Consider the following 17,481-nt stretch of genomic DNA (forward strand, 5'->3'; position numbering starts at 1 on the left):
GCAGAGGGAGATTAGACACAAACACTGAGAAGGTGATATAATCACAGAGATTGGAGTGATGTTGTCACAAGGCGAGGAACACCAAGGAATGCTGGCGCCCATGAGAAGCTGAAGGAGGCAAGGAATGGATTCTCCCCAGAGCTTCTGTCTACCTTTCTGGAGTCTTGATGGGCCTATAGGTGTTCAGCTTGCATTTCTGTGGAAACAGGGAACATACAGCAGTGACACAGAGCCCTGCCAACACCATGGTGTGAGACACCTGGCCTTCAGAACTGTGAGATGATAAAATCCTGTTTGAACCCATCATGGTTGTGGTAATTTGTTAAATCGGGCTTTGGGAACTAATATATCCACCTTTGGGAGTAGGAACAGAAAGAGTTTAAAAAAGTAAGGGGAGGTAGCAAGAAGCTTAAGTGTCATGAAAATGAAAGCCAAAGCAAGAGTTTAAAAACAGATGAGCAGAGGCAATGGTATAAACGCTAGAGTCTAGAGCCTAATGGGTAAAAATGAAGATTGAGGAGAATCATTGGTATGATAGAAGCTAATGATGGCAGCTAACTTGTACTGAGTACCCGTTATGCTGGACATTGCCATAAGCACTCTGCAGATATAAACTCAATTCTTACAAAACCCTATCAGGTATGAATTATTGTTACCCCATTTTACAGGTGAAAAAACTGAGGCAAAAATTTAAATAAATGCATAAAGTAACATAGGTAGTAAATGGTGTGGCCAAGATTTGAACCCAGAATTCTGGCTACAGCATCCACATTTTAGCCACTACTTTGTACTAACCTCACCTTATCCCCCAACGTGTGTGTTTCCCAAGGTTCTGACTTTGGGTCTTTTATCAAGTAGGGTAGATTATGTGTCTCAAGAGGAAAAGATATTTTTGTAATGATTATTTGAGGTTGAAAGGAGGAAGATTAGGAACTTTACATCACCTGGACCCCATCTTCTCAGCTGAGTTGGAGAGGAAGCTATCTGATGAGGCTGAGGGAGGCAGCTAAGTTTCTGAACTCAGGGAGCGTAGGAAAGACAGTGAGGATACAATAAAACAGGAAGCACTAAATGAAAAATTTGCTGCACAGTTAAGCATGCTCAGTGTTATTTCCTTGACTGGCTTTTGGCACTGTGCCGTCTATGCCCAAGATATCTGCACCATGTAGTGTGCAAAGTGCAGAGGGAAAAGGGACTGAAGGGGGATCATCGCCCCACACCTGCCCTATGGAAAGTACTTTGTTCAGAGATGAAGAAGGAATCAGAAAACTGCACAGTATGACCTTTGTCATTAGAGACTCTTGAACGTTTGAGAAATGGACCATCCATGTAGTGGCAGATGAATGAGAGTTCAAGGGCATTACATGATAAGGGCTAATTGCAAGATTAGAGACTGGAGTGGGTCAGAGGAACTGAAATGTGTCAAGGGGGAGGTACAGCTCTAGATAGTTCTTACTAAGGTCTTTCACAGCTGATCAAGAATCAGGAGGACATTTCAGCCTGGATGATGCCATGGGCCAAGCGTGGGAAAGGGGAGAAACAGACGGTTCTTTAAGAGCTTAGGCCAAAGGACTCTCAACATTCTGTGCTTCCAATCTATCCCCCACCCAGGATAGATTTCTGTTAAGTTACTATTCAGAACCACTGCAGGCTTAAAACAATGAGTGTTTATATTGGTATTGAATCCATTAGACTGCATGGTATAGTGGAAAAAGGCAAGGTTAAAATATCAGTTAATAACTTTGTTGTATGACCTTGGTCAAGTAACTTCTCAAGCCTCAGATTTCCCATTTGTAAAACATAGATACCAATTCTCAGGCTCTTATGGTTGTGATGATACATTAATGGGATAATGATCAATATCTAGTGTGGTGCCTGACATTTAATAGATAGTGTCAACAATTTTTTTTTAGACTAAGAACAAATTGGATGATGTAATTTATTGGCTGACAATTCATTTCTAAAGATGTGACTTCAGAATGTTCCATAAATGTTAACATTTTCAAATGCCCAGAGTATATTTTCTATCTTGCATACTAGCTATTTATTTACAAATCTCTCTTTCTCCCATTGACTTAGCCCTTGTGTGAGGAGAGTTCTTTTAGGCTAGGCCCTTTATCTGTACTTTGAGGACCCTTAATTCCTAGAGGAAGAACATGGATTTTTCTCAGGCATTAAAGATTCCTTCCAAATTTCCATGTAACATACCCACTTTCCTCATACCTATCTTCTCCTGGTAATATTCTTGAATTATTTTTTATTTTTAACATTTTTTGCTATGATCTACATTATTATATTTTAAAAACATAATTTCAAGTACCTATGCCATTTATTTCCATGATACAATTTCTATTCTCATTTACGTCATTTTGTGCTTCCTTCAGAAAAGTTATATAAAAGCTGAAAGTGCTGTGCTGAGTCAGAATCCTGTTCTCCTCAGCCCAATAAGCCTCTGCAAAAAGGAAAAGAAGTAATTTTTTTCAGGAGAGCAGTCTATTTCATATTTGCAGACTGCGAGTGCATGTATCATCTGATGTTGACTTAAAATGTCTCTCCCCTTCCCTTCATCTGTCACCCACAAAGCTGTTTGCATTCTTCTGGAGTCTTGATGGGTCTACAGGTGGTTCAGTTTGTACCTCTGTGGAAACAGGGAACATGCACCAGTGGCACAGAGCATGGTGGAGTGGAAGAAAACCACTCACTCCACCATGATGTGGATGATGCATATGTGGTTGATGCTGTGGTGTCTGTCCTACTTATAGAAAGAGACCTCTGGGAGTAGAAGGCTCATACTTGCCTAGGCACCTGAGCATCAGAGTGCCTGGGGGCAGCCTGCCAGCCTATCTCCCAAGGGGTCACCCAGCGTGACAGTCCTAACCTGGGTGAATCTCCTGAGACCAAGGCTTAGGCTCACAGCATTGTGGGCTTAGAAACAACATCTTGGGGGCAGACTCATACCAAGCAATTCATGTGGAGGTAGATGTGTGAAAGCCCAGGATGTCCATCTGTTAGCTCACACTAAGAACCCTAGCTGCCAGGTAGACAAGAACACTAGTGTGAAAACTCTCTTCCTGTACTGGAAGCCCAATCCTAATCCATAGGTTATCTGGTGAGCACTGTTGGAATGAGGGCAGTTAAATGGATAAAGGAGAGTAAAATCATACATGTCAGGACTGTCTGGCGGTACAATTGGAATTCTTGAACTTAGTCTGTTTCTTAGATGAGTGCAGCCTATATTTGTTACACTGTTTGTTTTAATGATTTCCTGGCTTAACAAGCCCTAATCTGATTTGAGTCATCCTTCCTTAAGATTTGCTAGAGTTTACACATTGGCCCAGGTCATATCCTCTTTTTCCCCTGGGAAAATTTAAGGTGACCCTTCTTACCTTTGACATGACCTATGATTGGTGATTTTGCAGTTTACCTCTTAGCAGACTTGTTATTTTCCCTGTTTCTGGGTTTTTAGTAGACTTCTTATTGTAGCTCTAAAATAATTTTTTACATTCCTTTTTTTTATGTTTCAACATCCATTTTAATGCATACAACAACATTATAAGGTAGATACTGTTTTATATCCCATTTACATATAAAGAAACCTGAGAATCAGAGGCTAATGAACTTGCCTAGAAATAGCTAGCCAGTAAAGGAAGAGGTTATGAGTCAAACCTAGGCACTCTGATTCCAATACTTAAGACATACCTGGGGCTACTTTTCTAAATGTTTCACATGTACTATCTAATGTAATCCTTACAGTTACACAATTTTTATTAAAAAGTACAGTTCTCACTCAGAAAGAAAGAAGGATTTGCATAAAAAAGAATTTCAAGCCCAGAAATACTAATATTACAGGTGTCAGGAATAGTAACATCCAGCCTACTTCCAGCCTTTCTCTCTGTCTCTCCTTCCCTCCTTTCTTTTCTCCCTACTTCCTTCTCTGTCTCTCCCTCTCCCACCCTCCCTCCTTCTTTCTCTTTTTATTTATTTATTTATTTATTTATTTATTTATTTATTTATTTATTTATATTATACCTTAAGTTCTAGGGTACATGTGCACAACATGCAGGTTTGTTACATATGTATACATGTGCCATGTTGGTGTGCTGCACCCATTATCTCGTCATTTACATTAGGTATATCTCCTAATGCTATCCCTCCCCACTCCCCCCACCCCATGACAGGCCCCAGTGTGTGATGTTCCCCTTCCTGTGTCCAAGTGTTCTCATTGTTCAATTCCCACCTATGAGTGAGAACATGCAGTGTTTAGTTTTTTCTGTCCATCAATGATAGACTGGATCAAGAAAATGTGGCACATATACACCATAGAATACTATGCAGCCGTAAAAAAGGATGAGTTCATGTCCTTTGTAGGGACATGGATGAAGCTGGAAACAATCATTCTCAGCAAACCATCTCAGGGACAAAAAACCAAAAAATCCAAAATAATTTTTAATTCTCTTTTTTATTGGTATTTCTTAGCAAGGATTCTTCTGTAGTGAAGAATTTTCCCTCATCAACTAATAAAAAATGGCTAGTAAAGGAAAGGCAGGATAAATGCTTGCTTTATTCCCTTTATTAATTTTCTGAGTAACAAATTGGTATCTTAGGAACGTCCAATGGTGATCAATGAGTGTTTTTAAAAAATACACATTGAACTCAGTTTCTTCATACAGTTGATATGCATCAGTAGATGGAGTCCATATTAATGATGTAATCTATGTAAGCTGATGTAATCAATACTACTTTTGAGGAGATTGACATGATGTCTGAAATTTGCTTTAAATACTCCAGCATCTAAAAAGCAAACCAACAACAAAGGGAGTGGGGTCAATGGAAAAAGATTGGAAAAATATTGATATTTGTTGGCACTGGTTGATGAGTACATGGAGTTCATTATACTATTCATTTTGCATTTGGTATGTTTGAAATATTTCCAAATAAAATAGTTCTCAAGATGCATATAATTCTAAGGTTATCAAGAGTATAAATGTGAGTTTAGCCAACAACTTTGGCCTATCTGTTAATCTTGTGGAGAAAGTTATTGATTTTTGTTCAAATTCCAGGTACCCCAACAGTAGTTCCTAAGCCCTACTGCTTTGGCAACAGCATGTCAAATATGTGCATATTTTCCCAGCATTTTGGAAAGAATTTTTATAAGAATTTTCAGATTTGACTGATTGGATCCTGGTTCATAAAAGTCTTGTCTTGGTAACTAAGGATGTCTACTTTTGAGTGATGCATACCTTAAGAATTTGAAACATGGTTGCTTCTGTTCTCTGGACTTCATATGAGAACGTAACAGCCTTTTAGCCATTCTGAAGTGACTTCTTCAGTCTAATGGTGCCATTTCTCATTCCAGGTTTAAGTTTATCTATTCATGGGGCTGAAAAGCGTTTGCAAATCCATCAACGGCGAAGTGTGGCAAGCCGCCCAGCGTCACGTCGTCGCCTGCCTGTGGTCAGGCATTCCTCACTCCCACCAAGCAGAAGGTCAATAAAAATGGAGGCGAGCTCTTCTGGAATCACTAATGGAAAAACCAAAGTCTTCCACCCAGGTGATGCACGGGGAAGTTCAACGGGGACCCATTTCAGCAAAAACCTGACCACAGCCTGCATTATATTTTTATTATGTAATTATGCCATACTTTCAGCTAAGCTTGCTTTTGTTAGGAGTCTTGTTTTATTTCCCCTTCTGTTCACCTCAGTCAATGGTAAATATCACCAAGACAAATAAGAGGGGAGACAGCTTGATGGTTCAGAGAAGGTTGAGGCTATGTACACAGTGGTAGAATCTAAATGAAAATCAGAGTGCATAAACTCTTGCTCAGTTCAGGAAAGCTCATTATATAATAAAACAAAATAGAGATTTGGTCATTTTCCTGATAATTTGCTCTAAGATTGGTCAGGAAAAAATTCAAGCCAAAAAACACCCACTTTGAAACCTAGGTTATCTGTGTTGGCTTGTCCACATCCTCCTGAGATCAGGAGAGAAGACTGGAGTCATTATATTATATTGCTTTAAGTCTTCTGGGAAGCATCTGTGATCTCTTTAAAATATTAAAATGATTCCACATTAAAAGAAGTAAAAACATTTTATGTGCTTATTTGAGAGGAAAGCCCATTTAAGTATTCATTCATTCATTGAACAAATATTTATTGAGTGCCAGCCACATGCTAGGCATTGTTTTGGGTTCAAGGAAATATCAGTGACCAAGGCAATGTTCCTGCAAAGTGACTTTATAGAAACATCAAATTGCAAGAGAATTCATAAGTCATTTAGAACAACTCTCACCGGATCCTGATTCCTCTCTGTAATGTCCTAGTGGATGGCCACACAGCCGCTACTGAAGCCAACCTCCATATCTGCTCATGTCACACCATCTTCTCTCTCTTAGCATGTAACCTTGTTTGCTAACCCATCGAGAAACACCAGGGCCATTGGGCATGAATTACTGGAGGTCCCTTATCCTCTCTCTTCAAATGTATTGCTCTTTATGCATCATTCCCTACTTTCTTCTACTTTTCAGAAGATGAGGGGCCTCCCACTGTCTTTGACCAAGCCCTTACCCATGTCCTTTAGCCATGGTCACCTTTCACCTCTTCTGACGCTTCCTCAGGAGAATGTGTCCTCTTGTTTTCATCTCTTTCACCCTTCCACACTGCTAGCTGTTTACCCTCAGTCTATGAAAAGGCTCAAGCTTCTACCATTCTGATCATTTAACACTGTACCCTTTTCCCTTTTCTGCCACTTTTTCCTCCTCCCTTCCAAGCCAAACTTCTGAAAATAATAATTTGCTTTTGATTGCTCTGTTCTGTCGAGAGCAATCAACATAATCTGGTTTCTAGCTCCTCCATTGCATCCAGGCTGTTTTTGAGGCCCTCAGTGACCTCCTTTTATCACAATGTAGTAGATGCTTGCCAGACTTTCCTGATGCACCAGACCAAGGTGGACAACCCACTTATTTCCCAAACACTGTTCCCTTGGCTTTCATGACAATCTTAGGGTTCTCCTCTTACTTCTCTTGCATGTAACTTTCCTAGTTTCTTCAGCATCTCTCTCCTCCTCTTGCCTCCTTTCCCAGTACGTACCAAATCCAGAATGATTCATCTGTACCCCTGATCAGTTACTGTGCTTGTTCTACCAATTACAGGGTCCAGTTCAAACCTCTTAGCATGTTAAAAACAAATGCCTTTTGTGATCTGGCCGCTACTGCTTTCACCCTTCATTTTTTTCTGTCTTCTTCCTTAAGCTTTATTACTATAATGCATCAATCAGGGTTCAATCAGAAAAGCAAAACCAGTAGAAAGTATGTACTAGAGACTAATTACAAAGAGTTGGCTTTCATTGTGGGAGATGGCTAGGCAAGTCTGAATTTATAGGTCAGGCTATCTGCAAGGGCAGGCTGGAACTCTTGGGCACAGCTCTTAAAAGCTTCAGCTCTGCTTTTAAGGCTTTTCAACTGACCTAGATTATCAAGGAGAATCTCCTTTACATAAAGTCAACTGACTATGAACTTTAATTGCATCTCCAAAACACCTTCACAGCAGCACTGGATTAGTGTTCATTGAATAACTGGAGACTGTAGCCTGGCCAAGTTGGCTCATCAAATAGACCATCACATCTGAGTATATCAATGTGCTTTCACTTCTCTAAATACATGATGCTGTTTCATGCCTCCCAACCTTTGTTCCTGCTGTTCTTTCTTCCCAGTGTGCCCTGGTTTTGCCCTGTTATCTTTGAACATGTTGAAATTACTTGTCTATCTGTCCACCAAAAGGTCTTTAAGGGAAGGGATTCTGGATTATTTATCTTTGTACTCCCAATAAATATTTGTAGGGTAGGACCGAACGAAACCTTCATTAGCTGTGTTTTAGACTACTACAATAGTTTCTGAATTTTTCTGCCTGCCTTTCTTTCAACAAGTACCTGATTTACATCAGTAAACAAAGCAGACAAAAGTCCCTGCCCTTGGGGAGTTTACACAGTAGCTGCAAGAGATAATAAATAAATATATTAAATAGACCAACTGTGTAATCTATATTATAGTTATATATAAGCTATATATAATATATACTGTTTAGGGAAAGGATAAGTATTATGGATAAAAGAAAAAGTAGGGGAAGAGGGCAGCATGTTGCAATATTAAACATGGTGATCAGGGTAGGCTGAGTCATGAAGATGTGTAATCACTGACTAGAAGTTTGTGAGACAGCCATGTGGTTGTCTGAGCAACTTCATTCCAGCAGTGGGACAGTTAGTGGACAGGTTGTAGGGTAAGAGTGGGTCTGGCAGTTTGAAGAACAGTATGGAGGCTCCTCAACTTGGAGTGGAGTGAGTTAGGTGGGGAATCATCTCAGTGAGGTCATAGGGACTAGATCGAGTAGGACCTTATAGGCCATTGTAAGGACTTTGAGCCCTATGTGAAAGGAAGCTCTTACAGTGTTTTGAGCAGAACAGTTCCATAATTTGACTTATATTTTAACAGGATGTAATACAGACAATGGGGAGAATAAATTATAGGAGGAGAGGATAAAAGGAGAAAGGTCAGATAGGAGGCCTCCAGAATGATCCAGTGGAGAAATGATGGTAGCTCTGACTAGGAACAGCAGAAGTGATCGTGAGAATTTAGAGTCTGGATATATTTTAAAGCTGGGCCAACAAAATATCCTAATGGATTTGATGTAGGGTAAGAGAGAAAGAAGAGCAAAGCATGACTGAAAAGTTTTTTTGGCCTGAGTAAAATCAGCTGAGAAGGGGAAGGCTGCAAGAGAAGCAGATTTGGTGGGTTTGAGGGCAAAGGTGGGGCTGAGTTCAGAAGTTTGATTATAGATGTGATAATATTGAGAGCTGGCAAGATCTTGTGGGTGGTAGTTTGACTTCCATGTCTGGAGTTTGAAAGATGATTGGTCTGTGAAAGAGATATAAAACTAACAGTTGTTGACATATAAGTGCTATTTAAAGAAATGAGATTGAAAGAGATGACCAAGGGAGGAAGTATAAATGGAGAAGAGAGAGAGCATCAAGGGCCGAGATCTGGGACACTCCAATAATAAAGGGTCAAAGAGAACATGAACCACGAGCAAAGAAGGCCAAGAAAGAACCACCAGCAAAGATGGAGAAAACCCAGAAGTGCCACATCTCAGAAATTACAAAAGTTTATCAAGAAAAGAAGAATGGTTTTCTAGGCTAAATGTTATTGAAAGTCAAATAAGATGAGGACTGAGAATTAATCATTGGTTTTAGTAAAGTGGAGGTCAATGGTGATTTTGCTAAAAGCCGTTTTAGTGGAGAGGTAGGGATGAAACCCTGACTGAAGTGGATTTAAGGGAGATGAGAGGATATAAATTAGATGCTCTGAATATAGGCAACTTTTTTGAGCAGTCTTGCTGTGAAGTGTAGTGAAGAAATAGGGCAGCAGCTGGAGGAGAAGTAAGGTCAAGAGTTTCTTTTAAAAATAGCAGCTCTCCACCCGATAATTTATGGTGTTCAAGAGAGGGGAGAATTTGTGATGTGGGCATCAGTGAGAGGGTGAGAGCTATGCACAATAGGACCATGGATAGTTTATCTGTGATAACTGGTGGGAAGGAGGAGTATGTAGATATTGGCAGGTGTTCTGAGGGTCTAATAAGTTCTTTTCCTATGTTGTCAGCTTTATATTTAATGTGAGAAGCAAGGTCATCTCTGAGAATGAGAATGGAGCCACAGGGAGAAAGAGAGAGAGAAAGGAAGATATGGAGAGGGGAAATATGTTTGCCAACTCACATTAAAGGGGATTTGAGATTCATAGTCATGAAACTAAAGTAGTACTAGTTATCATCATTGTGTAGTTTTTAATTTTGTGTAGCTACATGAGTAAAGACATAGAGTTGGTGGTGAGTTGGATTTGAACAGCAGTGTGGTTTTGCCAAGGAAGTAGGAAAGAGAGAAAGGGAATCGAAGGTGCATGGAAGGGACTGATGATAGTGATTCATTTTGTGATTTGGTAAAGAGGGTACAAGACATCAAGGGAAGGAGGTACAGTGAAAAGTTGGTAGTATCAATCAGTTGAAGTTCCCAGAGGGTTCAAAACAGTGTGGGGGTTAGGGTAATAGAAGGAGGATCTGGAAGGATAAGAGAGGTGGTAAGAGAATGGAATGCGTGGCACTAATATTGTGGCACATATCTTAATATTTATTTAATTTTATTATAGTAATATCAACACAAGATGCTGTTACTGGTAATGACAAGGTTTAGGCCAAGGTACAAAATAAGGAACTATAAAGGGTAGAAGACAAGATCATTGAATGAAAAAATTCCTAGGGACTGAGAGGCCAAGATGTGAAAATGGTTGAGTCAAGAATTGAGTAGTTTTGGGAAGAATGATAAGCCAGGCATTAACTTTATTGAGAAATAAGGGAACATGATCTGGCAGGTAGCAGGTACAAAGATAAAGGGTAGAAGATGATGTAGTATTAACAACTTGAGATTCAAGGCTAAAGGTGTTTGGGGAAGAGGGAAGAAGAATGGTCTGAAGGTGGATTTGAGACTCAAGAAAGGTATCTACTCCTCCTTCAGATGCGTTGGTGCCAGGGCTATTGGAGAAAAACAGTTCTAAGTGAAAGAGCCACAGGGAAGCATGACCACTGGGAAGATCCAGGTTTTCCTTAGAGCAAGAAGGTGAATGGGGCAATCTGAGAAGAGACTGACGATGTTCAGAGAATTCTGGAGAGCCTAGTGGAAGGTTTTAGATGTTGGACAATTGTCTTCAGTGGTTCTCTCAGACACGAAGGTTCTCCTCCAGGGAAGATAATTAGTATCAGCCCTCTTCTTCTTAAAATTGTATGGCTATCCAGAAGAAAGTGCAGCCTTGTGAGCCCAGCTTTTCAAGCCCTCTCCAATTTAGCCTCTCCCTACTTTTCCAGGCTTATCTCATTTTACACTGTCATTATCCATGTTATTCAGCTTCAGGCATCCACAGGCTTTTTAGTATTTCTCAAGTAGGCTTTTACTCTTCCATTTCTTTGCCATTGCTCAAGCTCCTCTCTCATTTTGGAATATCCCTTCCCCTAATAAATGTCTACTAGCCCTTCTCATTCCTCAAAATGTAACTCAAATTCCGCTTCCTCCAAGAAGCTTTCTAGATCTTATAGTCAGAATTATTCCCCTACTTCCCCACGCTTCCACAGAACTTAGAAGCCCTATCAAAGTCCATCTGTTTCTATGGTCTTATAGTTCTACCAGAAGGTAGGAACTCTCCTCAGTTCATCTTTGTATCTTCCGTCACTCCTAACATCATGCGTTGTCCCTAGTAGATTCTTAATAAATGATTATATGTTGTTTGTCAAAATCTGTTCTACTCACCAGATATAGGTTAGCATTCTGAAGTCATATGGCGTAAATCTTAACTCTTCTTTCATATGACAATCCTTCAGTTGTTTAAGAAACTCATCCCTAGCAATTTTCCAGGTGAAACATTTCCTAGTGTCTTCAGTGCTTCCTTGAATGACATGATATTCAACTTCTTTACCATTGTACCGTCTCCGCTCTTAGAAACATTCTTGTTTCATTGCTATCTCTTTGAAAATGCAGTGCCCAGAATTGAGTATTCCATTAAAGTCAAATGCAGGCAGTGTAGATTCAGTCTGTCCTTTCCTTTAATTGATATCCTGTGTTGATATTACTATAATACAATTAAATAAATGTTATTAAGATATGTCCTAATGGTGTTTTATCAACATGGGCTAATTCAGCCCACATTGTGACTTAAAATCTCAAGTCTTTTCCCTCACCTTAAAAACACATCACTTGGATGGGTACGGTGGCTCACGCCTGTAATCCCAGCACTTTGGGAGGCCTAGGTGGGTGAATCAGCTGAGGTCAGGAGTTCAAGACCAGCCTGACCAACATGGAGCAACCCTCTCTCTACTAAAAATACAAAATTAGCCAGACGTGGTGGTGCATGCCTGTAATCCCAGCTACTCGGGAGGCTGAGGCAGGAGAATCACTTGAACTCGGGAGGCGGAGGTTGCCGTGTGCCAAGATTGCGCCACTGCACTCCAGCCTGGGCAACAAGAGCAAAACTCCATCTCAAAAAAACAAAAACAAAACAAAACGAAAATACATCACTTTACTTATCTACCCATCATTTTATCATAGATCCTTAAACCCTACATATGTCGAGTATTGGTTGAAAATATAAATAAAGCCAATCCTCTAGCCTAGAATTATAATTAAGAAAAAATATATTAAGTTACAATTAGAAACTTTTTATTTAAAAAAAGTATTTTTAAAACTCATATTATTCTGGCAAGGTGGAATATGATTTCAGTTCCATTCTCTTTATTTTTAGTGTACTTGCACAAATGCATCATAGTTCTCTGTTGGGAGATTATGGAAGAGCTCTCAAACTGAGTTTCTTATGTGCAGTGAGTCATAGATCTTAGAAGCAGCTTGGACAATTTAGTCATACTGAGGCCTATTAAGTCATCCATCTATTTTTTACAAAGTTAATAATCTCTGTTCCCAAAGTGTTCTCTAAGGCCCACTCAGATTGGTTACTAAGTACAAAAAGAGAGAATTTGGGAGTCTTGTAGATTTTCTGTTCCATCTGCCTGAACAATTTCAGTTTGTTTATCCCCCTTTGAGTTTACAAACATTTATGAGTGCCTACTATTTACTAACAAGGATTTATTGGGAAGTTGCCCTCCTTGGAGTATTTTGAAATGGTGCAGAACTGTATTAAACATGGGTCTTAAGGCGCTCAGTCATGTCCAACAGAGACAATCAATCAGGGTTCTTTGTTACCAACAAGAGAAACTAATCATTTAATCCAAACAAAGAAGGAATTTAAATTTGAAGAATGTGGATGGAAAACCTAAAGAGCCAACCTTGGAAAAGGAATAGAGAAATCAAGAATAGCTATTTGATTAGAATAGAATATCTCCTATTTGACTATCTGGAATGATTGAATTCTTATCGGTTTTTCTAGTTTTGCATCGTTTGGCTCACGTTTTGAAGATTTAGGAGGACAGTTCTATTGGCTATGCACCTTTCCCTTGGTTGGACAGACAGTGCTGAGACAAATGATAGGACAGAAGACCTCTCCCTTCAGCCTTCATAGTGGGAGGGTAGGACTCCTTGATTTCTTCTGCCACCTTGACTACACACAGCGAGGGAGAGGGACTTCCCCAAAAGGAAATAGAGGTGATGTTAGGAAACAACTTTATGTGGAAGAATGCCCACTACAGGGACATGTGCTTAAGCTGCTATGATAGAAGTCAAACTGTATTAAGGGCTGGAACAGAGAAATAAATAAGGTTATGGCAGCATAACCTTATTATGCTGAGAGAATTTAGGAAGACTCAAAAGACATATGGCCTACCAATTTGACTTTGAAGGTCAACTAAGATTTCAACAGGAGGAAGAGGCATGACCATTCAGATGCAGGAAACAGCATAATGATAGGAACGGTGCATTACACTGGTTCTGAAAGCAAGCTTTATCGTTAGGTGTTTAAAAGCTTAGATATGTCACCTGATGGCTATTACAGCCTTGGACAAATTACTTAATTTCTCTGAAGCTTAGTTTCTACATCAGTAAAATGAGGAAATTAATACCTACCTTATAGTATTAGGGCTGCCAAATTAAATACAGTGTTCCCAATTAAATTTAAATTTCAGATAAACAAGGATTTTTGAAAGTATGTCCCAAATATTGCATACGACACACATAATAAAAAAAATATATTTTTTGTTTCAAATTCAGATTTAGCAGGACATCCTGTATTGTAATGTATTGTGTCTGGCAATCCTACATAGCCTTGTAATGGCAATTAAATAATTCGTGTAGAATGTCCAGTTTGATTTTTGGCACACACTTGGTGTTCAGTAATAAAATGGTTGATAAATAAAGAAATCATTTTTCTTGTCACCATCATGATAAGCAAAATTCCGAACCCTGAAAGCACCTATGCCTTAGAATCCTTGTTATCTCAGTCACCACTTCATTTAGCAGTTTCCCAGTTAACTTGTGCTAGAATACCAATAAGATGGTCTCTCATTATGCTGTATAAATACAGAAGCCATTCATCTTCATCTTGTATTTGTATGGTTTCTGTTTCCTTCTGATTGTTTCAATTCTTTCTCCTGTTTATCAATTTTATTTTGACCTTATCCTTTAGACACTCATAATTAATGAATATTATTTTCTGCTTCCTTCACGGACCAATAATATAAGTGGTAAATGGTACTCGGTTTGGGACTATAATTTAAGAGTCAAGAGCATAGTAAACTGAAGCACTGATTTTGATTTTTTTGAGTTTGCAACTATAAAGCTTAGTGGATATAGATCAAATTATCCCAGCTAATGACTATGCCATATAAAATAGAATTGGAAGCTTTCTGAAATCTAAAATACTTCTTCTATTGCTTTTTCCTTATCTGTTAGGCCCATGGTACAATCCTAGAGAAGTGTGATTAATCACAGAATATGTCCTTTAGTCTCATTTACAATTTGTAAAATAATGTTTTGCTGATATGTGTCATTCCCAAGTAATTTCTAATACAGTTTCTTTTATCTAACTTTTTAAAACCTATGGCCCGTTCCGCATTTATGCATGATTATTGTTCCCTGTGAATCTATCTAGTATTTAAATGCTAGGACACATTGATTTTCCAGGAGAGAAACATTAGGATTTTGTTGTTTCCAAACAGCCAGGATGATTAGTACTGTCTGTATATTTAGGCATTAAATGCATAGTTTGATAATAATAAAATTATAGCTACAATATATTAAGCCCTCTACCATATTCCCCACCTCAAAAACTGTTCAACTATTTTCATTCATTATCTCATTTAATTCCCATAATATTCTCATGCTATTTTCCTTATTTTATGGGTGGGGAAACTAAGGCATGAAGAAGGGTAAGTACCTTGCCTAAGGTTATACAGTCAGTAAATGGTGAAGGCAATATTCTAGCTCAGGTGTTCTTATTCTCTCGTTTAATGTGCTATTACTTTCTTCTTCAGACAACTTGGCAGAAACATTTCTAGCAAATTATCATAAAAAAGCCTTAGAAAATTTAAATTAAAAGCCCTGCAGTAGCTCAAACCTTAGCATAAGAAAACCATACTGAAGAAGGGAGCAGTTAGGTTCTGTTGAACGCATGTGTAATCAGCTTCACAGTTTATTATTTCCTTCAATGTAAGTGATGTCCACTTTGTAGCTTCTCTTTTTGGTCTACTATGCTCTGGACTTTTGTTTTTTCATCCTCCCTTTTTTGAGTTCTGATATAATAAAATTCTTTCCTATTTCCCTGAGTTTCAAAGATTTCTTTCTGGAACCAATGTCAAGGCCTGGTCTCAAATTAGGGAACAGACTGTCTCCTGTTTCTCTCTGTAAAGAGCAGGACCAGAAGCTGTGGGGAGAGGGAGAGGAGAGGACCATTAAGGAGAGACTTTTAAAAGAAGAAGGACAACCAAGAAAGACTTGTTCCTAGTTCTGCCAAGAGTCAGGATAAACTCATGCTTTAGGGAAACAAAAATAAGGAAAAGATAAATACATGACCAATCTTTAGAATGATAACAGTCATGATACCACAACCCTACATTTACTTGATGTTCTGTTGTCTCCAAAGGGCTTTCATAAATTTTTCTCCTGCATTTCATTTAGTCCTCATAGCAGTTTGTGAGGTGGAATTATGCATATTTTACTATGGCATAGGAAGTGAAGTTACTAGCTCAAAAGTACAAAATTAGCAATTGACAGACCCCAACTAAAACCCAGGTATTTAATTTCTTATGGGGCCGGGCATGGTGGCTCATGCTTGTAATCCTAGCACTTTGGGAGGCTGAGGTGGGCAGATCACCTGAGGTCAGGAGTTCGAGACCAGCCTGGCCAACATGGTGAAACCCATCTCTACTAAAAATACATAAATTAACCAGACATTGTAGTGCAGGCTTGTAATCCCAGCTACTAGGGAGGCCGAGGCAGGAGAATTGCTTGAACCTGGGAGGTAGAGGTTGCAGTGAGCCGAGATCACGCCACTGCACTCCAGCCCAGGTAACAGAGCAAGACTCTGTCAAAAAAAAAAAAAAAAAATGCTGAGGCAGGAGAATCGCTTGAATCCGGGAGACAGAGGTGGCAGTGAGCTGAGATTGTGCCACTGCACTCCAGCCTGGGTGACAGAGCAAGACTCCATCTCAAAAAAAAAAAAAAAAAAGTTATTATGGGTGTTTTTTCCACAATGTCAACTTTTTTTTCTTGAAGATGAGCATTAGTTAAGAGTGAAATTTTGGGGGCTTTCTATCCCCTTTTCTGAAGATAGACACTTTATTGAGAAGTGTGGCTGAGGTTTGCTTATATGATCTAAGGAACCTGGCTGTTCTCTTGAACAGAGCTGAAGCGTGGATGAGATAATCAGTCTTCCTATTTGTGAATGGATTTTTGGGGTGGCTGGAAGACAAAAGTGTATGGAAAAAGCAACAAGGGCTACTTCGGACTTCTGTTTTATTTCTCATTGCATTGAAGGTGAATGTGGTGCCTTTCAGCACAGTTAGTGCTGTGGTTTAGAAATAACACTCTAATTATCCTTCATTTGAATCTCTTCCTCTTTAAGTGGATTTTTTTAGATGTGTGATGTGAGTTTAGTCAATAGGTGGGGGTGCTTAGGAAAACAAGCTATTTTGGTCCTTGGCAAATGTGGGCATTGGTATCTGTGTTCCTTGCTATCATTTGCTGAGTAACAACATTATTTTTTTTCTAAAAATACATACCACATTCTTCTCTTATTTGCATTTGCTTTTCATTTTACTGAGGGACATATACACACACATTTTGATCTATAGGATGCATTTAGAGGGAATTTTCTGAAAAATCATTTTACAACCTTTTGAGCACAGAAAGTGAATGAAGAAGAGCCATAAAAAGGCAGCCACAAAGAAAAGCAAATGATTAATTTCTGGAAAAGAGCATTGTGTTTTGTGGAATTTAAAACTGCTTCTTCTGCCTGAAGCTATTTAAAATAATTTTATATTTTAGAAGCTTGAAGAGATTTAAGTACAGCAATGCGCCCCTTATCCACAGCTTTTTTTTTTGTTTTTCATCATTTCAGTTACAATAAGAATTCTGAAAGACAGAGAGAAATTGCTCTATTTTATCATTATTGTTATAATTGTTCTTTTTTTTTTATTAGTTATTGTTGTCAATCTCTTATTGTTCCTAATTTAGAAATTAAGTTTTATCATAGGTATGTATGTATAGGAAATAAAGCATATATATAGGGTTCAGTACTATCCACAGTTTTAGATATCCACCGGGGGTCTTGGAATGTATCCGCTGAAGATGGGGCAGGATGCTTTAACCATTTAGCTCAGGATTATACAACTATAACTAGTAGAGCTGAGATTTAAAAGCCTAAGCCCTTAGCCATGGTGGATAGTCAGTTAATAGTGAGCTTTTACTTTGCTTGATTGTCTGAGTTTGAGCTGACAGGCCGATGCACAAGAG

At 38.9% G+C, this 17,481-nt stretch overlaps 1 protein-coding gene across 4 annotated transcripts in view; it reads left to right on the top strand.

The window, feature by feature from the left end:
• The window catches only part of ANO4 (anoctamin 4), a 394,030-nt gene that overhangs the window by 157,198 nt on the left and 219,351 nt on the right, over positions 1–17,481 (top strand). For all 4 annotated transcript variants that reach the window (XM_055236694.2, XM_055236693.2, XM_055236695.2 and 1 more), the window contains exon 2: positions 5,357–5,551. In XM_055236694.2, the coding sequence (XP_055092669.1) occupies positions 5,497–5,551 (55 nt within the window). In that variant the 5' untranslated portion in view covers positions 5,357–5,496. The remainder of the gene's footprint in view (positions 1–5,356; positions 5,552–17,481) is intronic.

The sequence above is a fragment of the Symphalangus syndactylus genome, chromosome 13, assembly GCF_028878055.3.
Source record: "Symphalangus syndactylus isolate Jambi chromosome 13, NHGRI_mSymSyn1-v2.1_pri, whole genome shotgun sequence".
Lineage (NCBI taxonomy): Eukaryota > Metazoa > Chordata > Mammalia > Primates > Hylobatidae > Symphalangus > Symphalangus syndactylus.